General features: G+C 46.2%; 1 protein-coding gene across 1 annotated transcript in view; it reads right to left on the reverse strand.

Annotated features, from left to right (window-relative positions):
* mical3a (microtubule associated monooxygenase, calponin and LIM domain containing 3a) overlaps positions 1 to 25,815 on the reverse strand; it is a 90,843-nt gene that overhangs the window by 15,893 nt on the left and 49,135 nt on the right. The window contains 10 exon segments of the mRNA XM_064951541.1: positions 180 to 1,361; positions 1,364 to 2,240; positions 2,343 to 2,545; positions 2,654 to 2,728; positions 5,580 to 5,735; positions 7,080 to 7,402; positions 7,689 to 7,884; positions 11,711 to 11,804; positions 18,102 to 18,196; positions 19,535 to 19,721. Of these exon segments, the coding sequence (XP_064807613.1) occupies positions 180 to 1,361; positions 1,364 to 2,240; positions 2,343 to 2,545; positions 2,654 to 2,728; positions 5,580 to 5,735; positions 7,080 to 7,402; positions 7,689 to 7,884; positions 11,711 to 11,804; positions 18,102 to 18,196; positions 19,535 to 19,721 (3,388 nt within the window).

Consider the following 25,815-nt stretch of genomic DNA (forward strand, 5'->3'; position numbering starts at 1 on the left):
CTCTCTCTGGACTTGATGTGACCATAACTAAAATAACTAGCCAGGAACATATAACCAAAGACCGATATCAAGACTAAATGCCTTGCTCTAAGCAAGTGGTACATGGTAAACTACAGGCCATGGTATACCATGGTAAACTATAGACTCCATGACATCCTGTGTTTCTCTGTCAGTCTCACCTGACGACCTGCCGAGAGGCGACAATCGCTTCTTCCCGGAGTCGTTGGTGTTGGAGCTGGACGGCGTGCTGGAACATGACTTGTCGTCCTTATTCTTCTTCTTGTCTTTCTTGTACCCAGAGAACACAGCCTTCCACAGGGACTTGTGTTTGGGCGGCGACGGCGTCTCGTCTGTGCTGTGCTTGACCGAGAGCTGGCTTTCATTCTTGGCTTTCTTCTCCTTCTTGTTCTTGCGAGGTGAGAAAAGCGAGCCGCGCTTCTTGCTCTTGCCCCCCGAGGCGGAGCCGTCGGAGGAGACGGTCGAGCTGTCCAGACTCTTGTTACCCTGACTGCTAAAGAAACGCTCTGATAGAGTCTCAGCCTTCTTCGACTCAAGAGATTTCACTGCATACGTCTTTGGAGAACCGGATGATTTCTTAGTACTTTTCCCAGAAGTCTCTGATGAGGCCACGTTCCACACCACTTTAGCCGTGGCGGCGGCGACCTTGGCAGTGTCCGTCTCTTTCATCCTGTTGAGCTGCTTAGCCATGGCTTCCTTCAGAGCTTGGCTCTTGATGGACTTCTCTCTGGCTCTCATCCGTTCCTCTGCTATTTCCTTGGCCTCAGGGGAGAACTGCTGGGCCTTCTGGCTCTTCGAGGCCTGCTGGTTCACAGGGAAAATGGGCTTTCCGTTTTCCATGGCCAGGGCCAGGTGCAGGGGACGCTTCTCCCTCTCCCTGTTGGGCTTGCTGCTGGGCGGAGTGTAGAACCTGTCCATGGTTGTGTCCGGCGTCCGCTCGTCGTACGTATCCTCCACATCGTCCGCAAACGGGATCTCCGCCACACACTCCACGAATGACTTCCTCACCTCCTCCCGACGTGGTTTGCTGCTCTTCTCCCGTCTCATGACCACCAACGGAGTGACCGGAGCTGTGACCGGAGCTGTGACCGGTGAGGTGACTGGCGAGGTGACCGGTGTAGTCCTGGGGGTAGGCTTGGGCGCAGATACTGGCATAGACACAGGGCTGAGTTGGGTCCTTGGTGCAGGCACAGGGCTGTTGGTCTTGGTGGGTGCCGCCTTGGCTGGCTTCTTGGCTGGCTCAGGTGTAGTGGGGCCATTGATCCCATTGTCCCAGGACACCTGGTGCTTCTGCTGCTGCTTGAGAGTAGCTGGCTCCTCGTTGGGCGGGGGCGGCGGGGGCTGGATGGTGGGGTGAGCATGGTGGAGTCGGAAGTGTGGTAGCTGTCACTGGCCGCCTGGCTGGTCTGGTTGGTGGCCATGCTGCCGTTGAGGCCTAGGCCGGAGCTGCTGCTGAGGTCCCTCCGTTCTGTGCCAATGCTCTTGGGCTCCGCAGGGGAGATGACCTGGCCCTCCACCGTAATGTTCAGCCTGCGAATGACCGAGCGACCGGTGAAGGGAGAAGGGGAAGGCCTAAGCTCCTCTGAGAGATCCTCTGGGGTATAGGACTTGGTCGAGGGGGAGTCCGGCGTGGGCACCTTACCCACAGTAACATGACACTTCTCTGGGGCTTTGCTGCTGCTGCTACGGTCCAGTGGGGTGAGACCCAGGCTCTTCCTGATCTCGGCACTCTTCAGCCAGAACTCCTCGATGATGTCCGTCTTCTTCACCGGGGTTTCGTCTGTGAGGTCCAGAGATTTTTGAGGCTCGTGGGTAGTCCTGTCAGAGGAGGCTGGTTTGGCTAGCGGAGTGGAGGTGATGGCAGGGACAGGCTGAGTTCTGACAGGAGAGTCCGAGATGAGGGGTGAGGAGGGCTCGTGGCAGGGCAGCGGCTGGGCACAGATGGGAGACAGCGGGTTCCCTGTCGGGGGGCAGGAGCAGGGTGGAGAGTTGACAGGGGATTTTTGGGTGACCGTCTCAGGCAGTGGGATAGGCTGGGAGCGAATAGGGGATTTAACAGGGGAGTGAATGGGTGACAGGGCATGGGTAGCGTATTGGGGGCTCTTGGCATTGGGAGTCTGAACTGTCCTCTGTGGTATTGTGACGTTCTCCGATGCCAAGGGATCTGGGAAAAAGCGCATTCCGGGTGATTTGACCAGGTAGGAAGGAGACGTGTGAAACATCTGGAAGACAAGCAGAGGAAGAGGAGCGTTTAGCCTTTGACGAAGTCATTAAATGCCAAGAACTAATGGCTAACAAGTAGATGAGAGGGAAACATTTCTTACCTGTAAATCAGGCGGCTGTGGAGTCGGTGGTTTGACTGGCGAGAGCACAACTTCCGCAACTAACTTCACCGGACTGACACTAGGTTGTTCAATGCTATAGGTGATCCCCTGACCCTGCGACTTCTTGTCCTCTTCAGGAAGCGCATCACTGAGCTCTGACTGGTGCAGACGAGCCTCCGCCTCCGCGTCAGAGGGAATGTCCTCTGTAATAATATAGGCAAGATCAGTGTTGTTAATAAGCCTTCTGTGACGCCTCAATAAAGTATTAGACACGAAATAGTAGAGATTTGCTGAATAAGTTGGTTCAATACCCTGGTCCATCTCGGTGCCTGGCTCAAAATCATGGCTGCCCACTTCTGCTTCCGGGTCATCATCCTCATAGGGCTCTGAGGGCACAGGAGAGATACAGTTAAACAGGGGTATCAATTGAGCTTTCAGTTAGGTTCAAACAGTCTAATGGGTCGTTCCATGTCATTTCAGAAAGTCATGACACCCACGATCACAGATTGTTCTGAAAAAGTTTCTGTAGTTAGCAACAGATAAGAATTCCTACAACATGATTTAGTTTAAATATAATTTGATCTCTGAGAAATTAAGCTATTGATTGCATCCAAATTGGCCATTTTAATTTATAGTTCATATAATATTCAATAAATATAGTACACAACATCCAATTTAGGCCAAACCTTTTTCTACCAATAACAAATACATTACATAGTATTAAAAACAATACCACAAGCCGCAGCTCCATACTACTTGTCAGAAATATACAGGTTTGTTGGGGAGGGATTGTCACAGGTGTGGGGGGGGGGGTCAGTGGGTGGTTTTCAAATTATTTATTTTTTTGATTACCCATGTCTTACACATTGGTAGAAAAAAGGTTTGGTCCAAATAGGATGTTGGGTAGTATATTTATTGAATATTATTTGAATCCTATGCATTTAAAATGGCCAATTTGGTTGCAATACAATTAGCTTAATTTCTTAGAGATCAAATTATATTTCAACAAAATAATTTAGCAGGAATTCAGAACAACTTGAGAGGGTGGGTGTCAAAGTCCTCTTTCTTGTTGATTTTTGAAGGAACCCTAATCTGAACCCTCTCCATGTCTGACCTCAGAGTAAAAAGATAAGAAACAAAGTGTTATTAAACAAATACTTAAGAAAATGCCTTTGGGTAAATGTGAAGCGTGAAGAACAGGAATGAGATAAAAGCAAACGAAAGGGGATTATTGAAAACTATAACAACTACTACAGAGGAAAGGTACACTTCTGGGACAATCTTTAAAAAGAGATTTGTGGTAAGATATTAACAGACACGTCATTATAACATGTAGACATAGTTGCACATAAACACTAAAAACAAAAAGAGGAGCATATATCATGGCATGATTAGTGGTATGAGACATGCACTGATCCATTTCTGCAAAATGCAAAGCATGACACTTGCATCAAGCAATTGCACAACCAAAACGGGTTAATGGCATCACATGTCAGTGGACAAGCAAAAGTATCCCTCCTCCAAAGCGTCCTTGTGAGCTCGATACACTACAGGTGTAGGCGAGAGAGTTACTAGTTTGTATGTTTTTTTGTGTGTCCAAAAAGCTTCAAATGGGAATCACCCGACCTCAGAAACACGCAACTGTTAATATCAGAGGAAAACAACTATTCCAGAGAAATGATTGCGCTCTAACTGTCAACTCCACCCTCATTCATTCCCCACCGAGTGACACCATTGTGCAGGCAGAGGCAACCTACCATAGACTTGCAACAGCTCTGGTGAGTGTGACGTGTAGCCTACAAGAGAAACTCATTCTAATGTGTTATCAGCACAGCTTAAAGAGAGCTTTACCCTGGCTGGCCTGGCACACTGTGAATGATCTGACTCTCAACCCCAAACACATCCTGACCTCCGACAGACAGGCTTTAACACGACCGATACCCATCCCCAGGCAGAATAACAGTTTGTTTTACTTTTACCCCTTTTTCTCCCCAATTGGTAGTTACAGTAGCTGCAAGTCCCGTACGGACTCAGGAGAGGCGAAGGTCGAGAGCCGTGCGTCCTCCAAAACACAACCCAACCGCACTGCTTCTTGACACAATGCCCGCTTAACCCGGAAGCCAGCCGGAGGAAACACCGTACACCTGGCGACCGTGTCAGCGCACATTGCGCCCGGCCCGCCACAGGAGTTGCTAGTGCGCGATGGGACAAGAACATCCCTGCCGGCCAAACCCTCCCCTAACCCGGACGACGCTGGGCCAATTGTGTGCCAACCCATGGGTCTCCCGCAGTGACGCCTCTTGCACTGAGATGCAGTGTCTTAGACCACAGCGCCACTCGGGAGTTCATTCTCTTACATTCTTGATGGTGCTTACCGCTATAGATATGTGTCAAGTCTAGAACACCTTATGCAACTCGTCTCCACTTCTACTCCTATTTGCTGTAGGTACTGTATAGTCCGATGCACAGGGAAGCGGGGTTGGGTGGTGAGTGAAGTGGTAAAGGTAGTGCAAGTGTTGGCTTCACCCCAAGAGAGATACGCTCTCCTGCGTGGCATCATTCCGGCATGCATGCTTGTGAGTGTGGGTCTGTGTGAGTGTGTGCTGCCATGCTCTAAGAAAGGCCGGTATACAGCAGCATAGAGTTACGAGCTAAAGTATATAGGGATCATCATATAGAATGATCACATATATCGCTCTGCACTACCTCCGGACACCGACTCCAACCAGACTCGCACAGCCTCATGACGAGTGGATGTGTGGGCGGGGGCTACATTCAAAACAAACATTGGGATAGGAAATGAACGTAAAACAACAGACACTTGGGAAAGAAACAACAGAACAAAACAAAGCCAAACTAGAGAGAATTAAAAAAAATGAGAAAAATAAATGAAGGAAGCCGGGGTGTGATTGTTGACCTTTGACCTGACCCAGTGACACCGGTGTCTTTGTCCACCAAGTCACAACCCCATACCCCCGCAACAACAATTAGACACACATAAAAGGCTGGACAAAAATTAGACACAGAAAATAAAGCAGATCAATCAAAACAAATCACAGACGCTTATAGACAATATGTTTGTTAATGTTGGGGTTAACAGGGTGGCTCCTCCTGGCTCAGACACACAGAAGTAGCCGGTCTGATGAGAAACACTGGTCTCTTCCCTCAACCACAGCCAAGAAGCCACGGGGCCAGGTCTGGTAGTACCCAGGGATCAGCTCCTCTGGGCTGGGTTACCTGTGGAGGGGGACTGGGTGAGCGTGGTGGATGGCTGGGAGGCCAAGGCAGGAGGCTCCTCCTTGTCCCCCTCTGACAGTGCGGAGACTCGTCTGAGATTCTTAAGGCCCGTCGGATCCACAGGCTGCAGCACCTGCTGGATCTGCAGGTTTCTGGCTGTATGGAGGTGTAGTGGTTGGGTCATATACATGTGATGGTGGCGTGTGTGTATTTGAGTTGCAGAAGGGTGAGAGAGAGTAGAGGAGAGACAGTCGTTGAGGAAGAAGGGTGGGAATACAAAAGGAAAGGGGAACAGACAGGACAGAACGGGAAAAGGAGAGAGAAGGCAGAGAGGTGATTAAAGACCAGTAGGAGACAGTAGAGTTGTATATGATATACCACAACCAGGAAGGTGGATGCTGCATGCACTAGCATCCTGGAACAAGAGTAGCAGCTTAACTGTAAAAGTATTACATTAGGAACAAGACTTTAACAATGTTTATCATCACACCACTCTCTATCGTGCTGAAACTGTAACGACTAAAAAACAGACACTGTACATTTTCTTAGTATTAGTCGATTAGTACAGAAGTTGAAAGATTTTTGAAAAAAAAGTTAATTTGAAAAACGTTAAAAGTTAGGGAAAAACGGGAAGTCATATTTCAGCTTGAAAATGTAAAACAGAGAATAAAAAATAAATCACTCTTCCTCTCTTCAAAATAGCAAACATAACCAAATCAGACAACATAATAATGCAAACCAAACACTCCTGGAGAAAGCCTGGTAAAAAGAAACAAATTGATGAGAATGTTTCTTCACTCGTAGTTATTATGTCCAGTGTACAAACTACAAAACTCATCCGCAGGCAGTGGTGCTACCTTTAAATCTACAGGTATCCTCTTCGTCTTGGAGGTTCTCCAGCCATATGCCTGACTGGAGCTCCTGCTCCCACGGGCAGTACTCCCCCTCTACCAGTTGGGGGAGACATCGCCCACATAATAACACACACACACACACACACACACACACACACGGGAAAGACACAAACGCATTCAGACACAGACGTCACACACATAGGAAGGGAGACACATGGTGGGAAAGAGGAGGAGAAGAAGAGGGAGGAAGAGAGATGGAGAAGATGAGGAAAACGATGACTTTACAATGACAGGTGAAAAAGGTACACTTTTCTACAAGAAGCAGATTCAGTCTGTTCTGAGATAAATTGTCACAGAGCTGAGATGAAGACTGAATGCTCACATACATATGAGGAGGAGGGATGAGGAAGACCTCATAGGGAAAACATTGACATCCCTCTGGCACTGACACCAGTTTACTGGAGGCTACCTCTCAGAACCCAGTGACTGAACACCTAGAAACAGCAGCTACATTCAGAAATGTCATATCACTACCTTGACATTGAATCAGAACAGACAGAATATTAAGGATCGGCACACCAACAGGACATCTGAAAACCACAGACAAACTGCATAGATGTTTGTGAAACTTTAAAAAAATGTTTACCATCAGTCGATTCCGCCTCATCGTCCTCCTCTTCTTCGTCATCTTCCTCCTCCTCCACTTCTAGATCCCTAGCGATGTGACCATGTGTCTCGTCCTCTCCCTCACCGTCCTCTCCCTCACCGTCCTCTCCCTCACCGTCCTCTCCCTCACTGTCCTCTCCCTCGGCCCCTGGGTCGCTGTCAGTCTTCAGCTTGGCATGGAGCTCCACAGCCTCCTTCCAGGGTACTCCTCCCAGGTCTGAGGGGCTGGGGGGCTCCTGCTGCTCCTCCTCATGTTGCTCCTCTTCATCCTGGTCCTCCTCCTCCATGTCAGACTCAGAGCTGCTGTATGAAAGCAAGGGAGGGAGGTGCAAGTTAGAGCAGGCAGGGTTGGAGTCATCATGGAAGGGGATATATACCAACAACACTTACTGGCACTGTATGTATCCAGTACTAGAAAACCACTGACCATAACGATCATCACATACGAACATGCAATATTAAAATGATCATTTAAGTATCTGCCATGCTTTGTGTACATGACTATATATAGACCTATGTTAAATTGCTGAGATTCAACAGTTGCCACAGGACACCCCATGCAGAGTTGACTGTTCCTCTGTGGTCTCACCTGGAGCCCAGGTCTGCGTGCGCGTCCTTGTCCAACACACTGCTTAGGTTGTGTTCGGCCAGCGTCTCCTCTGGCACCTCCTCTAGGTCGTCCTCCCGCTGCAGAGACAGCCGGTAGTTCTCCAGCTCGATGCGCTCCGGCGTGCCCCGCAGACGCTTAGCCAGGCTGGGCTCCTGCAGCCCGTTCACCTCCGGGACTGGGGGGACCGCGGAGGGGGAGAGAATACAGACAGGCAACTGAGAAGTCATAGGTAGCATGGTCGAGGAGAGGAGCTGGAGGGATACAGCAGCGTAAGAGCCATGCAAGAATTGTAGACACTAGGCAGGCTCAGCTTTCATTCAAACTGGGGCTATGCTCCTCTGCAACTTCTCTCAAGGTTTGCACTATACCATCGGACCAGTATACTGTGCCTACCGTATAACAACGTGCTACCAGAAACCAGATCTCTTCCATAATCACGTTTCCATCCATGTTTCTTCCATGACTAGTTGGGCACGGATTTATTGTGGCTCATTTTCTATCAACTGATTTGTGTCACGTTTGAGACATTTTTGTTTTGTTTATATACACATTTCTGTTGGAATCTAGGAAAAACAGACAAAAACACAGCCATTCTAATCATTTATTGCATAAATGTTTGTTTCCTACAGTGTCTCACAAATCCAATATATATAGTGTATATTATTTAAACTTTATAGAATTATATAACAATCTATATGCAACAGGGTGAAGGTTGGTACTACTTTGCCTGTTTCCCATCCTAGGAAGCAACTCTTAAAGCTGACAGACACTGAAAGTCTAAATTTAAGGTGAGATTATACAATAGCACAGATGCGGTACAGATGTCAATGGAACACAGGACACTGACGCCGTCATTGAGGCACATTCAACAAACCTGATATAACAAGGTGGCTATTCGTCAAATCCACAGAGTACAAAACATTAAGGACACGTGCTTTTTCCATGACAGACCAGGTGAAAGCTATGATCCCTTATTGAGGTCTCTTGTTAAACCCACTTCAAAATCAGTATAGATGAAGGGGAGGTTAAAGAAGGATTTTAATGCCTTGAGACAATTGGAGACATGGATTGTGTTTGTGGGCCATTCAGAGGGGGAATGGGCAAGACAAAATATTTAAGTGCCTTTGAAAGGGATATGGGAGTAGCTGCCAGGCGCACAGGTTTGTGTCAAGAACTGCAACGCTGCTGGGTTTTTTCCACACTCAACAGTTTCCCATGTGTACCAAGTGTGACGACCCTCCCACGCTGTCTGACAAATTCTTTCCCTTTGCTCTTGTTTTCCTTAATAGGATGTCGGTGGGCGGACAAATGGGACACACCTGGGCTTGGGTGTGTCCCAGGATAAATGCACCTCTTCCCCCATTTATTGAGGAGACTCTCTCCATGCAGACACTGATAGATTTTGGTCGTGACATTTTTGTGGCTGTTTTTGTTTGTTTGCGTTGGCACCTTTCAACACCCCTCATTATCACATTTATGCACGCAACCACTCACTTACACTACCGACTACTGACTACACATACCATTGTTAATTGTATTTAGGTTACTTAAGTTAATAAATAATTGTGTTATTCCTTATCTCCACGTTGTCTCCCTTTTTTTCTGAACTTTGAGCCGGTTCGTGACACAAGAATGGTCCATCACCCAAAGGACATAGAGCCAACTTGACACCACTGTGGGAAGCATTGGAGTCAACATGGGCCAGCATCCCTGTGGAATGCTATTGACACCAGAGTACATGCCCTGATGAATCGAGGCTCTTCTGAGTGCAAAAGGGGAGGGTGCAACTCAATATTAGGAAGGTGTCCTTAATGTTTTCTACACTCAGTGTATATTGTAAAAGGCCCACAATATGGTTACTGAAGTCAGATTTTGATATATTTGGCTATTTTCACTGCATAACATTTAGAAGTGACCGCTAAATGCTAATGTTAACTCCCGTTCGTATGAGCTAGTAGGATAGCTAGCATACCTAAATTAGTCGCGGTAGTCAAAGTAGTTTAACTGTAATGCAGTTGATAAGTGATATTGACATCCATACAAGCATTAAACTCAGATTTCTACCTCAAAATATTGTGAAATACACATACAGTATAAACAACAGCCTAAATGACGGCTAAATCTGCTGGTGAGCAATGAGGGGATTGGGGATCTCTAGCCCATGCATTTCCAATGCGTAAAAATGGTTTGGGTCATGTTCCATTTACCGCATCTACAGGGCACAGTAACCCTTAGAAATGTGTTCTTTAAAATTCTAAGTGTAGCTTATAAGTTAAGGGAGTGAGAAACTTACCAACAATGTGTTGTAAGCAATGACCTTACGCAAAACTCACCAAAGCATGGTGTGGTAGTGAGTGTAATATTTGATTTGTTTTCAGTGGTGACAGTTCATGTCAGATGAGTGAAACTGAAGAATGCAGAACTCTAGTATCACAGGGGAGCATTTAGAGGGCAATTACACTGTCTGCATCATGAGACGATAGATTCTCGAGCCAATTCGTCTTATTCCACTAACCTCTAAAGACTAACAGAAATTATAGGGATTCCCAAAGATCAGCATGTGTTACGAGATGATCAAGGTCATTGCCATTATCAGGTAATATATGTCATGTCTGCAGCCTGCCTATATCTTATATATCTTAGTTCCAAGTATAAATGTGCTAGTAGTTGGGGGGGGGGGTGAAAGCCTTATATTTACCTTAATTATAATACTGGCATAGTAGGTCTACAGATGACCTATTAAAGTAATCTAAGATACAAACTTCCCACCTCGGATCATTCGCCTGATATTAGATATATCAAGCTACACGTTTCAGCTATTACATCTATGACCCCACAGTACATGCTAGAGAAATGTAACATTTTAGGAAAAGCAGTAGAGGTGTTCGTATGCAAAGAGAGAAGGTGGGAATGCAGGAGGACAGACAAGACAGCCACTGACGGTATGGTCAGAGAGGAGAGGGAGGGTGGATCTCACAAGGGGCCAATCACAAGCACTGTTTCAAGCACTAGCTTTTGGCTTCGGGCTGCTCTGATAGGAGGGTGAAAAGGTAAAGCTTACAGAGAACCAATCACAAGCACTGATACAGGCACGCTCTAGTCAGCGGGTCAAAAAGGAGAAGGTAAAGCTAAGAAAGTCACAGGCCACTACAGGTTAAAATCACAAGTTTGGCTATCGATTAAAGCACAGGCAGGCAAAAGAGCACACAACTTACTTCTTGAGTAATATAACATGAACAATATCATAAATAAATGTAGATAAATATGACATTTAATGTACATAACTACAGGTTACAATTCAACAGGTTACTGTTAAATGACTAATAACCTGTTAAATTACTAGAAGTGAGAAAAGGTAACTTGAGTATAATGGTCTTAAAAACCACAGAAGAAAACAGCGAAGGCTCATCATTTTGCCTGACTGTTATTTTAATTTCCAGGCCGAGAAATGAAGAAGAAGAAGAAGATGCACCATTTGTTTCAAATCTAGCTGCCGGCCGGGCTACTTTACGAGCCAAAATCAATCCCAAATTGGATGGGAATGGGAGGGAATGCTGCATCTTCAAGAAATAAATAACACCACACACACAGAATCACAAGATTTACATCAACAGGACAGCAAGTCAACAAGCTATACAAAAGACGGATAGAGGATGCTAGCTTCGATCTATACAGTTTCACTCAGAGTAATTAGTTGGTGAAGTCAGAGGTCATAGGGAGACGGGATGTTATACAAAGCATTGTGGGTACTGTAGTACACCATGCTACAGGTCATGCTAGGAGATTGAGCAGGGAGTTGAGGGTGAAACAGCAGAGGAGGTAGACACAGTAGGTACAAAGGAATGACGAGTCGAAGGGGTTTAGTGCCACCTGGTGGCAGGTCCAGGACAGGGTCCGGCGGAGGGTGCGCAGGGGCCCCTCCCCACTCCCCCGGGCCAGCGGGGCCAAGCAGGGCAGTGGCACCACAGCTAGAGGTGAGGAAAGCGGGATAGTGGGGGTACCTGAGGACCGGCGCTCGGTGGGGGAAGGGGATGCCATCGCCCCCCTCCCGGGGGAGTCCACAGTGACCGCCGCGGGCAAGGACGCCTGGTTGTCCTGGAGATGAGACAGAAGTGCAGGGGAGGAGGGGGTCAATACACATCCTACACTTCCTGATTATCCTATGAAACAGATCCAGTGTGAGAGTGAGAGATTGAGAGGAATAAATTCACAGAGCTGGAGAGACATGGTAGAGCTCAGAGAGCTAGTTCACACAATACAAACAGAACAAACCCACAAAACAGACCCCCCCCCCAACAAGACCTGGAGGGCAGAAGGTGGAGATGGACGGCCGTCTGAGAGAGCTGGTCGCTCTACGGACAGGGGAGGGAGAACTTAAGAGTCACACATGACACTGAAGGAGGAGGTGAGAAACCCGAGGTGTGACAGAGAGCAGGGAGACAAGCCAGCGGAACAGCCCACCCCAGACTCCAACACAACAATGGGACAGGACCCACCAACCCCTCCTAACAGCCTCCTGTCAACTCCCCTGATTGCTCTCTTGACAACCCGCACACATCCACTGAGGACACACAAAAGCCAGAGATTGTGCTCCTCATTGACTCAAATGGCAAATACATTCAATACACAAAGTGGCTAAGCTCTGGTGCCCAAACACTAGGCATGCCCTGGAGCTGTTGTCAGAGGACGGACTAGGGTCCCCCAGCCACATCATAATTCACACGGGCACAAATTATCTGAGGGCCCAGCAGGAAAGGGTGGCCACAGCACTCAAGGGAGTGATTGAAAAAGCTTATTCCACGTTCCCCAACCAACTGCTACCACGAAAAGACGTTTACCCTGCCACCACCATACAGCGGGTGAATGCAAGAATTTCGTGAGACTGTGCCTCAAAACCTAATGTCCACCTGGCCCACCACTCCACCCTGGACTTGAACAGCCTTTACAACCAGGTCCACCTCTACAAGGCAGCCATCCCAACTTTTGCCAGGACCATGACGGAAGTCACTCTAAACTGTAGCCCCAGCACTTCACACAGGAGTAACAGAGCAACGGACACCCCGCCGAGACCAGCGAGACACCCTCCCAGACCTGCAAGACCCCCTCCTGAAGGACCTGCACTGAGAGAACCCACGCCAAGAGGACCTACACCCAGGCCACAGCATCACCAACCACACCCCAACCAGCTAAGACCACCCCAAACAAACCCTGGCCACACTCTATATAGGCGCCCCCATATCATACCTATGCCCCTTCTGTCCACCCCATACCCCCCACCCCTGCGGCAAAAACCTCAACATGATAGCAGGACATATGCCCAGGCTGTGAGCAGAGCAACAGGCCCAACCCCCACTATTACACCCACCCAAGCCCCATCCTGCGACCTAAGAGATATGTATCAGATGCTCAACATGCTCTACTCACACCTACTGTAATGGTTCGAGCCTAAACCACACAAAAACAACACTAGACACTATGGAACACAAAGCTTTTACGATCTCATCCTGGAAAATACAAGGTCTGAGGTCATCTGCCTCTGGCCTAAAGAGCAGGAACACAGACTTCATCAAAGAAATTGGAAATACAGACATTGTCATCCTACAAGAAACATGGTGTAAAGGAGACGGACCCACTGGTTGCCATCCAGGTTACTGAGAGCTGGTAGTCCCTTCCATCAAACTATCAGGTGTGAAACAGGGAAGAGACTCCGGAGGTATGCTAATTTGTTATAGAGCAGACCTAACCCCACTCTATTCAATTTGTCAAAACAGGAACATTTTACATCTGGCTAGACATTAATAAGGAAATTCTCTCAACAGAGAAAAATATCCTCATGTGTCCTACCTATATCCCCCCCAATAGAACCCCCATTAACGATGACAGCTTCTCCATCTTAGAGGGGGAGATCAACAATTTCCAGACCCAGGGTCCTGTACTAGTTTGTGGCGACCTAAATGCCAGAACTGGACAAGAACCTGACACCATCAGCAAACAGGGGGACAAGCACCTACCTGGAGGGGACAGCATTCTCTCCCCCATATGCCCCCCTAGGCACAACCATGACAACATAACCAACAAAAACGGGTCACAACTCCTACAGCTCTGTCGCACGCTGGGTATGTACATATGGAACACAACGCTTCTACCATCTCATCCTGGAATATACAAGGTCTGAGGTCATCTGCCTTTGGCCTAAAGAGCAGGAATGGTAGGATTCGAGGGGACTCCTACGGTAGGTACACATATAGTTCATCTCTTGGCAGCAGTACTGTAGACTACTTTATCACTGACCTCAACTCAGAGTCTCTCAGAGCGTTCATAGTCAGCCCACTGACACCCCTATCAGATCACAGCAAAATACACTCTACTTGAACAGGGCAATACTCAATCATGAGGCATCAAAGCCAAAGGAGGTGAATAATATATATTTTTTAAATGCTATAGATTGAAGGAGAGTAGTGTGGAAATATACCAAAAAACAATTGGGCAACAACAAATTCAATCCCTTCTAGACAATTTCATGGACAAAATGTTTCACTGAAATAGTGAAGGTGTAATGCTGGCAGTAGAAAATCTAAACAGTATATTTGACCTCTCAGCATCCCTATCAAATTTAAACATTTCAAACAGAAAACCTAAGAAAATGAACAACAACGACAAATAGTTTGATGAAGAACGCAAAAACCTAAGAAAGAAATTGAGAAACCTGTCCAACCAAAAACATAGAGACCCAGAACACCGGAGTGAATCACTATGGTGAATCACTAAAACATCACAGAAATAAACTTCGGAAAAAGAAGGAACAGCATGTCAGAAATCAGCTCAATGTAATTGAAGAATCCATAGACTAACCACTTCTGTGAAAATTGGATAACACTAAACAAAGAACAACAGGAAGAATTATCTATCCAAAACGGAGACGTATGGGTAAACCACTTCTCCAATCTTTTGGCTCTATAACAAAGAACAAACCGCAAAAACATGAACAAATACAAATCTTAGAAACAACTATTAAAGACTACCAGAACCCACTGGATTCTCCCATTACCTTGAATGAACTACAGGATAAAATAAAAACCCTCCAACCCAAAAAGGCTTGTGGTGTTGATGGTATCCTCAATGAAATGATCAAATATACAGACAACAAATTCCAATTGGCTATAATAAAACTCTTTAACATCATCCTACAGTAGCACCTAGATCTTCTGCACAGATTCTGCCAGACCTGGGCCCTGACAGTAAATCTCAGTAAGACCAAAATAATGGTGTTCCAAAAAAGGTCCAGTCGCCAGGAACACAAATACAAATTCCATCTTGACACCGTTGCCGAGAGCACACAAAAAAAAACTATAAATACCTTGGCCTAAACATTAGCACCACACGTAACTTCCACAAAGCTGTGAACAATGAGAGACAAGGCAAGAAGGGCATTCTAATTCTGAAAAAATATCCTCCGTAAACAACGGAGCAGAATTAGGCCGATACCCGCTAATGATCAAAATCCAGAAAAGAGACGTTAAATTTTACAACCACCTAAAAAGGAAGGGATTCCAGAAACCTTCCATAACAAAGCCATCACCTACAGAACTTAACCTGGAGAAGAGTTCCCTAAGCAAGCTGGTCCTGGGGCTCTGTTCACAAACACACCCCACAGAGCCCCAGGACAGCAACACAATTAGACCCAACCAAATCATGAGAAAACAAAAAGCAAAACAAAAAGATAATTACTTGACACATTGGACTGAGATATGTTTCGTATTGCGTCAGACAACAACATTGACGAATACGCTGATTCGGTGTGCGAGTTCATTAGAACGTGCGTTGAAGATGTCGATCCCATAGCAACGATTAAAACATTCCCAAACCAGAAACCGTGGATTGATGGCAGCATTCGCGTGAAACTGAAAGTGCGAACCACTGCTTTTAATCAGGGCAAGGTGACTGGAAACATGACCGAATACAAACAGTGCAGCTATTCCCTCCGCAAGGCTATCAAACAAGCTAAGCGTCAGTCTAGAGACAAAGTAGAATCTCAATTCAACGGCTCAGACACAAGAGGTATGTGGCAGGGTCTACAGTCAATCACGGATTACAAAAAGAAAACCAGCCCAGTCACGGACCAGGATGTCTTGCTCCCAGGCAGACTAAATAACTTTTTTGCCCGCTTTGAGGACAATACAGTGCCACTGACACAGCCTGCAACGAAAACATGCAGACTCTCCTTCACTGCAGCCGAGGTGAGTAAAACATTTAAACGTGTTAACCCTCGCAAGGCTGCAAGCCCAGACGGCATCCCCAGCCGCGCCCTCAGAGCATGTGCAGACTCGCTGGCTGGTGTGTTTACGGACATATTCAATCAATCCCTTTACCAGTCTGCTCTTCCCACATGCTTCAAGAGGGCCACCATTGTTCCTGTTCCCAAGAAAGCTAAGGTAACTGAGCTAAACGACTACCGCCCTGAAGCACTCACTTCCGTCATCATGAAGTGCTTTGAGAGACTAGTCAAGGACCATATCACCTCCACCCTACCTGACACCCTAGACCCACTCCAATTTGCTTACCGCCCAAATAGGTCCACAGACGATGCAATCTCAACCACACTGCCCTAACTCATCTGGACAAGAGGAATACCTACGTGAGAATGCTGTTCATCGACTACAGCTCGGCATTTAACACCATAGTACCCTCCAAGCTCGTCATCAAGCTCGAGACCCTGGGTCTCGACCCCGCCCTGTGCAACTGGGTGCTGGACTTCCTGACGGGCCGCCCCTAGGTGGTGAGGGTAGGCAACAACATCTCCACCCCGCTGATCCTCAACACTGGGGCCCCACAAGGGTGCGTTCTGAGCCCTCTCCTGTACTCCCTGTTCACCCACGACTGCGTGGCCACGCACGCCTCCAACTCAATCATCAAGTTTGCGGACAACACAACAGTGGTAGGCTTGATTACCAACAACGACGAGACAGCCTACAGGGAGGAGGTGAGGGCCCTCGGAGTGTGGTGTCAGGAAAATAACCTCACACTCAACGTCAACAAAACTAAGGAGATGATTGTGGACTTCAGGAAACAGCTGAGGGAACACCCCCTTATCCACATCGATGGAACAGTAGTGGAGAGAGTAGCAAGTTTTAAGTTCCTCGGCATACACATCACAGACAAACTGAATTGGTCCACTCACACAGACAGCATCGTGAAGAAGGCGCAGCAGCGCCTCTTCAACCTCAGGCTCAGGAGGCTGAAGAAATTCGGCTTGTCACCAAAAGCACTCACAAACTTCTACAGATGCACAATCGAGAGCATCCTGGCGGGCTGTAACACCGCCTGGTACGGCAACTGCTCCGCCCACAACTGTAAGGCTCTCCAGAGGGTAGTGAGGTCTGCACAACGCATCACCGGGGGCAAACTACCTGCCCTCCAGGACACCTACACCACCCGATGTTACAGGAAGGCCATAAAGATCATCAAGGACAACAACCACCCGAGCCACTGCCTGTTCATCCCGCTATCATCCAGAAGGCGAGATCAGTACAGGTGCATCAAAGCTGGGACCGAGAGACTGAAAAACAGCTTCTATCTCAAGGCCATCAGACTGTTAAACAGCAACCACTAACATTGAGTGCCTGCTGCCAACACACTGCCTCAACTCCAGCCACTTTAATAATGGGAATTGATGGGAAATGATGTAAAATATATCACTAGCCACTTTAAACAATGCTACCTAATATAATGTTTACATACCCTACATTATTAATCTCATATGTATACGTATATACTGTACTCTATATCATCCACTGCATCTTTATGTAATACATGTATCACTAGCCACTTTAACTATGCCACTTTGTTTACATACTCATCTCATATGTATATACTGTACTCGATACCATCTACTGCATCTTGCCTATGCTGCTCTGTACCATCACTCATTCATATATCTTTATGTACATATTCTTTATACCCTTACACTTGTGTGTATAAGACAGTAGTTTTGGAATTGTTAGTTAGATTACTTGTTGGTTATTACTGCATTTTCGGAACTAGAAGCACAAGCATTTCGCTACACTCGCATTAACATCTGCTAACCATGTGTATGTGACAAATAAAATTTGATTTGAAATGTACAAAATATGACATTTGTAATGTCTTTATTATTTTGGAACTTCTATGAGTGTAATGCTTACTGTTCATTTTGATTTCTTATTTCACTTTTGTATATTATCTACTTCAATTGCTTTGGCAATGTTAACATATGTTTCCCATGTCAATAAAGCCCCTTCCATTGAATTGAGAGAGAGAGAGGGTGAGAGAGGGAAAGCAAGTGAGAATGAGTGTGTGTGTGAGGATTAGTGTGTGTGTGTGTGTGGGGCGGGGGGGGTGATGGGTCAGTAGTACCTTAGCATTGAGCAGAGCAGGGGTCGGTGCCGGCCTCTTCCTCTGAGCCTGACCAGACGAGCGGTAACAGTAGTGGGGCTTGCAGTAAAACTTCCCTGTAGGAGAGGAGACAGAAACAGAGAAGTACTAAACCAGTGCAAAACAAGCATTCTGCAGACTGCATTATCCTCATCTGACTGTTGCATACACTTCAGTACCGTGAACGCCTGTGTGTGTGTGTGTGTGTGTGTGTGTGTGTGTGTGTGAGAGAGAGAGAATGCTGTACATAGAAAGACAACATTTTGTCCTCCCTCCCTCAGTTCCTACTGGGCATTCTGGAGTCTGCTCTACCAGTGGGATGACTGGGATCACAAACTAAAACTGGGAGAAACAGCCACTCTTGTCATTGCGAACAATTTGCTACTTGTTCCATGAGCACAAGAGAGGCCTTGTGACACTCAGAGAGAGAAAATGAATAAATCATGCAGCAGACACTATGAGGACAATATGATGACTCTTACTGTAACCACAAGGACAAAGCTTGGCATAGCGCGTGTTTGTGTGTGTGCCTATGAGTCAACACGTTTTACAGTACCTTCCTCATGTAACAGATGCCTTTGAGTCTAAATTGACCGTATTGTGTGTCAGAAATGTCTGTGCCCTGTTGAAATTTAGTCAAAACTAAGTGATTGTGTCATTCAGCGGAATGTTTCTGTGAACATATCAACAGTGTATGCAAGCTGTATCTATTCACATGTACACTCAGTGTGACAAAACATTAGCAACACCTTCCTAATATTGAATTGCACCCCCCCCCCTTTGCCCTCAGAACAGCCTCAATTCACCGGGGCATGGAATCTACAAAGGTGACGAAAGCGTTCCACAGGGATGCTGGCCCATGTTGACTCCAATGCTTCCCACAGTTGTGTCAAGTTGGCTGAATGTCCTTTGGGTGGTGGACCATTCATGAAACACATAGGAAACTGTGGAGCGTGAACAACCCAGCAGTGTTGCAGTTCTTGACACACTCAAACCGGTGCACCTGGTACCTACTAAAATACCCCGTTCAAAGGCAGTTCAATATTTTGTCTTGCCCATTCAGCCTCTGAATGGCACACACACAATCCATGTCTCAAATTGTCTCGAAGCTTAAAAAACCTTTAACTTGTCTCCTCCGCTTCATCTACACTGATTTGAAGTGGATTTAACAAGTGACATCAATAAGGGATCATAGCTTTCACCTGGTCTGTCATGGAAAGAGCATGTTTCCTTAATGTTTTGTACACTCAGTGTACATTTGTATTAGTCTGATCCCAGAACTGTTTGTATGACGTTACCAACTCCTACAGTCATTCAATGGGAAGACAGCACAAACATATCTGTACTGAGCGAAAAGCACACTACACATAGTAACCACAACAGGTGGCTTTAAAGTAGGGTCTTCCTCCACGTACCGTCCTCCACATCGAAGGCGTAGGACGAAAGGCGTAGCGTGGTGCCGCAGTAGTCACACTTGAAGCAGCTGCGGTGGAAGAACTTGCCCTCGGCACTCAGCCGTTCCATCACGTACACACGCTTCCGGCAGAAGAAACACACGTCACTGCCCCCGATGTTCTGGGGGAACTCCTTCCTCAGGGAACTCTGTAAGGGTGAGAGGACGAGAGGAGACAGTATTAGGGGCTGGGGAGAGGTAAAGAGAGATGAGGAGAGTGGGAGGCCATTTTCCTGAAGCCCCCGGCTTCACAACTAAGTGGGAAAAAAATCTAACTGGTAGAGAGTGAGGGGATATGGGATCAACTGTTCCATTGATATCAAACCATTCACAACCTAGGAGATTATGGCTGTGAATTAGCCACTGACGTTGTATTTATTTATTTATTTTTAACACCAGGCAAAAGTTTTTCAGAAACACCTGAGATTATAGCCACCACAAAAGGCCACAACGCTTAAGTGGGGTCAAATGTTTCACACACACAGAACACTGGTCACAGAGTTCCTAACACACACACACAATTACAATCAGTCTCTAGAACTAGAAGGAAGTCCTAGTTACACTCATCATCACCAAACACCACATTTACGTTCCCTAGCTGGAGTCACTTCACTCTTGGGTCTACAACATGACTAGTGTCCTACGATGCCATTGGCTCTTACCAACTCCCTTTTGTCAAGTAAGGGCTTAGGTTCCTCTTGAGGTTGAAGCTGATTGGCTATCTGCTCAGCCAATAAGCTCACTTCCCCTGTGTACATCTTTAAATAGCTCTGTCGAAGGCAGAGAGAGAGAAAGAAAGGACAGTAGGATGAGAAAGACAAAGAGAGAGGAAAAAGAAAGACATGCCAAGACAAAGGGATACTTCGGGATTTTCCAATGGAATCCCCTTTATCTACTTCCCCAGAGTCAGAAAAACTTGTGGATACCACTTTTTCCTACCATCTGTGTCAATTATGAAGGAAGTTAGAGGTAGTTTTGCGAGCCAATGCTAACTAGCGTTGCTAATGCTAACTAGTGCAATGACTGGAAGGCTAGTTAGCAATTGCGCTAGCGCTAGTTTGCAACTTCCTTCAAACTGCATGCCAAGACATACAAATGGTATCCACGAGTTCATCTGACTCTGGGGAAGTAGATAAAAGGGCCTCATTGCGAACATCCCGAAGTATCCCTTTATGGATGAGAGAAAAAACACGCAAAGGAATGTGAGCAAAACCAAATGGCAGAGTTGAAGGAGTTTGAGGACGAGGAGTAAACTATGATGGGCGGTGAGGTCGTACACTATGTAAGGCACTAAAGGGCAAAAATATTCAACTGGTCATGAGAGGGAAACTAGGCCATGTTCGGTTGATCGGCCTAGCAGCCCCACCCAATGAACTGCTTCGGATGAGTGTTTTCAACAGAAGAGAAAAACGTGCAAACCAACTGCATACAACTCTTGAACCCTCATTGGCACAAAGAAAGCCATTACCCACACCGTGCCACATGCAGTGTCTGACAGAAAACCTATTTGATTTGAACCAATAAAACACATGTGATGTGTACACACCATTACTTTAATGAGGAGCGAAAGCTGTTGACTGGCTCTGTGAGGCTAAGTATGATCCTGGACTTTGACTGTGGCTATATGCGCTTATACCCATATACACAGGCATGCACACACAAACACATCCACACACAGTCAGATTTATGGTGTGAATGTTTACTGCGCTCCCCTTTGGCTAATAAAACAAGAAGGATAGTTGGTCACTGTGGACACGGGAAGTTAGGATCAAATGTGCACATTCAAAAGAGCAGAGATTCACTGTAATATCTCAAACGCGCTTCAGCTTTAACCCTAAAATGGCCAGGATTAGATCAACAAAGATCCCAAAATAACATTTATCCTGCAGAGAGACAGAATTGAGGTCAGTTAGCACAGCGTAAGCCATAGAAAAGAGATTGAAATATTTTAAAGTATGGCTGATTTACCGTAAACATACCATGGTGTATTATAGTGGCACATCTCTGGGGCGTGATTACACCAGCCCAGTTGGAACAGAACAGGGCTTATAAACATGAGGATCAAATTAAACTGTATTGAGGCCAAAACATCAGGCAAGGACTCCCCTAAGCACAGAGACCACAAAACTGAAATGCAATGCAGGCCACGCCTAAGGGACTACTTACAGCAATCTATTGGAACATAAATCAATCGTATGGCTATGACTACAGTACACCCTCTTCCACATTTCAGTGTCATCACACTTTTCACCACAGCAATCTGAGTAGTATCTTTGACTAAAACGGCAGGATGCGTTTTTACATCCATACATCATATGAACCATTCCTGTATGCAGTGTGAACTTGCTTGTTAGGACACACATTGGAGATCAGTTCAATTACATATCACAGGCCAGGCAGTGAGTTATTTGGCCCGTCTTCAAGAGACAGTGAGTGTTAGGGTGATCTCAACTGTCAATCATCCCAGAAGGGAGGGGCTACCGGTCTCAGAGTTTCAGGGGAGGAGAGGGGGCTCTCTGGGTTCTGGCTGTGGGACAGGTGCCCCTTTTGTATACAGAAATGCAAGGGTTTTTTCGTGGACTCCAGGGGGGAAAAGAGGGAAGAGAAAGGGCAGCTATGACAGGATGACTTGGTGAGAGAAAAGACAAATGAGGAAAATGTAATAGAAGCTGATATGAAAATCCCTCATATTCCAATTCTACAGAACAGTAATGACTGATACTGAGCAAATAGTATGACTCATCGAAACCTCAGTGTTTTTTATTGATCAGTTTATCACTCCATCTGACATTCATGATAAATTGTAAAGTGACTGAAGAGGTCAGAGACGAGGCCGGATCCTTGGGAGTCGTAAAGTCCTTGACTTGGAATTTGGACTCAGGGCTATCGAGCGGGTGGTGGTGTACAGTATATCACCTGTGGATTTGCCAGCTTGCCTTGAAACTGCGAGGCTAGCTGCTCAGCCCTCTCCTGTACACTAAAGGCACGTCGTGACAGTTGGTCACCACAGCAGTTCTATCTCCTGCAGAATAAGTCATTATTCGTTTACAAAATAATAGAATAGGAATGGAAAGGCAGAGTTTAGACATGGAATGGTATTTTTAGTGCTGTTCTTCAAAACATCCCGTGCTCCACACAAGACCCTGACGTTATTTCGCCTTTATTTAACCAGGAAAGACCGTTGAGGTTTGCGTTAGTGGTTGAAGTGATTTTTATGTGACAGGTTTGCCTGACCTATGCATACTAACAAGGATGTCACGACTGCTGCACCTTCACATCCCTTATCAACCATTTTTCATTGATCTCCATTTGCCATGCAGTAGAAACACAGGGGCAAATTCAGCCTCGATCAACTTATGAGGTTAGCAAGTCAGAGAAATGTTACAATGCAGCGGTCCTTAATGGCAGTAGATCTATCTTAGAGATGAGTGCTGTATAATTCTAATCGAGCCAATCTATGGAAATCAGTGTAAAGGTGGTCGTGTTTCCAGGAAGCAGAGGTGTGTTAGTGCCAGCTCCACACTGCAGGTCTTTAGTCCCCAGGCAGGAGAGGATACCTGTCCAAGAGCTTCAGGGGGGGAGAGGAGGCTTTGTGTGTTCTGGCTGAGGGTTCTGGCTGACAGGTGCCACTGTTCTAATAAGAAACGCGAGGGCTTTTTCTTAAGCTCCAGGGGAAAGGGAGAGGACAGAGAAATGGGACTGTTTAGAGAAGGCAACAGGAATGAGAATGATGAAGTGTAGTAAACCAACACTAAAGACACAAACTATTCACAAATGCGATACATTTAGTCGGCCCATCACTTACAGATAACGGATTCACTGATTCTAGACACACGGTTTGGTATTCACCTTTAGTTTCTCGGGTTTACCCTTAAACTTAGCGACTAGCCACGCAGACCTCTCCTGGATGCTAGGGATGTGAATGGGCTCTGGTTCCTCAAGCTGCACGGATTCCCATTTCTGCAGAGCAAACCAAGGTAAGCCTTGTGTGTGTTTACAGTCTGTTTTCCCCAAAACTCGATGACGCTGGGTTGATGCAGTTAGCTGGTATGGTTGGCCTAGAACCCTATGAAAGGCTATTAAATATGAGACCACTAACGACAAAGGGCAGACATATTATGTATTCATACTGTATATGAGTTAGCATGGAAGCACTGCTATGTTACAAGAAAACAAACAACAACCGTGCCCAAATGAAACTAGCCCTGAAATGGCACAAGTCATCACCTGCTTAACCCTTTGATTATTGTTCGTGCCAACCATTATAGTCTGCCCACAACAATTCCTTCCGTTCTCCCCCACACAATCCGTAGAGACATCCAGTCACACACACTCTGTCTGGGTTGTTCGTTTCCCAGGGGTTACTATTGATTACAGCAGGCCCATGCAACCATGGTTGTTACCCGGTGAGCCTGAGGTGTCTGGTCCTGTGTGGTCCCTTCCTCCTCCAAACCTTCTCTATCACAGTGCTTAAGGACACACACACAGACACACACACTGAGAGCTCGGACCATGTTTCTCCGATCTAGGCCTTCATAAGCAAACCGCAGCATGCTATATACAGTATCAGATCTTCCACTGCAGAAAGTATGGCAACAAGGCCCCAATCTACACACTGGTCAGCCACAACATAAGCAAACCCTCTTAAAGTTAACAAAAAGCAACCCACTGACGAGAAGAATGTAAACTAAGACTAGATAGTTTATTTTAGTTAGATTGGAAGTTGTCTAAGAGGAAGGGGAGGAAGAGTCGAGCTTTCTACTTTGACAGCACATTTGGAGAACTTATACAAAGGTAAGACCTGAGAGGAAAGGTATTGGATCGACAAGGAAGAGGACAGGGGAGTATCTCTGGTCTGGTAGGGCACTGACTGTTCACCTGTGAGTGAAGAGAGAGCGAGGAGGTGGAGGAAAGCAGAATGGTTTTCTTAGGACAGCTTCGTGAGCCCGAACACCACTCTGTACCGCTTCTTGGCTTGAGTGAGGAGAAGAGGACAGGCTGTCACTTGCTGGTGTCACCGACGTCCACCATTTAACACGCACATTAAAATCGATACCATTCAAGGTATCATATTACCTCATCTGAATTCACTTTTGAAGTCAACACACACATTTACATTTTAATATCAATTCAACTCGTGATTCACATCCACTAGGCTAAAACAATCATCTGCTACAGGGCTACCCACACACTCATTCACATTACTACCAGGGGCATTCTACTACACTAAACACCCACGCCAACACTGTTGAACGACACACCAGGACACACACAGCGCACAAAGACCACCCACTGGATGTATGTGGAAAATGATGGCGAATAAACCACATTTCCCAACTCTAGTTAGAATACAGTTAGCAAGCATGAGAGCAAGCATTTTTTTCCCTTCAACAGCCACAAAAACCTTGTGGATGAATTGGGAAAAGAGGGTTGAGGGAAGAAAATTAACAATAATATATATATATTTTTAAATCGCATGAGGAGGAAAGCATGAAATACTGTGGAGAGCGAGACTAAAAAGCTACTAAAACAGGAGTACGAATCACTGAAAATGAGTGTGTGAGATGGAAATGTGGTATTGGAAGGCTCTCACTGTCCACTCAGTCTAGATGTTAAAGGTAAACGTAGCTAAATGACTTTGCCACGAGCAGCACCGCAGATATTGAGATGAACGAGATGCAAGATATCATACACGTATTCCTATGGAAAACTAGCGATGGCGTAGGAAGACGGAAGTATTTGAATTTGAAGCGCCATATTGCTGAATGGGGCTGAATGGCACAACAACAACAAAAAACGCTAAGGATCATGATGAAAGTGGCCCTAACTAGCAAAGGATCATGGTCGATGTCGTTTTCATCCTGCCTGAGAGACCCGTGCAAAGAGTGTGAATGAACGTCCTCGTAGCCTGCCGGCCTGTGATTGGTCTATGTCTGTACGTGGTCCTGTGTGACGGCAAATGTAGTAGTCAGAATGGATCAGTATTTAATTAAATATCTCAATTTATAGCAAGCTTTTAAATAATTCACTGTGAGGATCAAACTTGATCACAATAAAAAAACAAACATTTTAGAGCCCAAAACAGCAGTCAAAAAATGACTTGTTTGGCCGTTCTGCCGATCGCAATTTTCATAGGCTTTCTAGGGCAGACCAGGGCTTTTGGCACCGCTAGGTTTCTACACAGTAGCCGACCAGAAGGGCTTGTGACGCTCCAGACCGGACACTGGGGGTCTGGTTCACAGT

This window comes from Oncorhynchus masou, chromosome 31 (genome assembly GCF_036934945.1).
Source record: "Oncorhynchus masou masou isolate Uvic2021 chromosome 31, UVic_Omas_1.1, whole genome shotgun sequence".
In the NCBI taxonomy this organism is placed as follows: domain Eukaryota; kingdom Metazoa; phylum Chordata; class Actinopteri; order Salmoniformes; family Salmonidae; genus Oncorhynchus; species Oncorhynchus masou.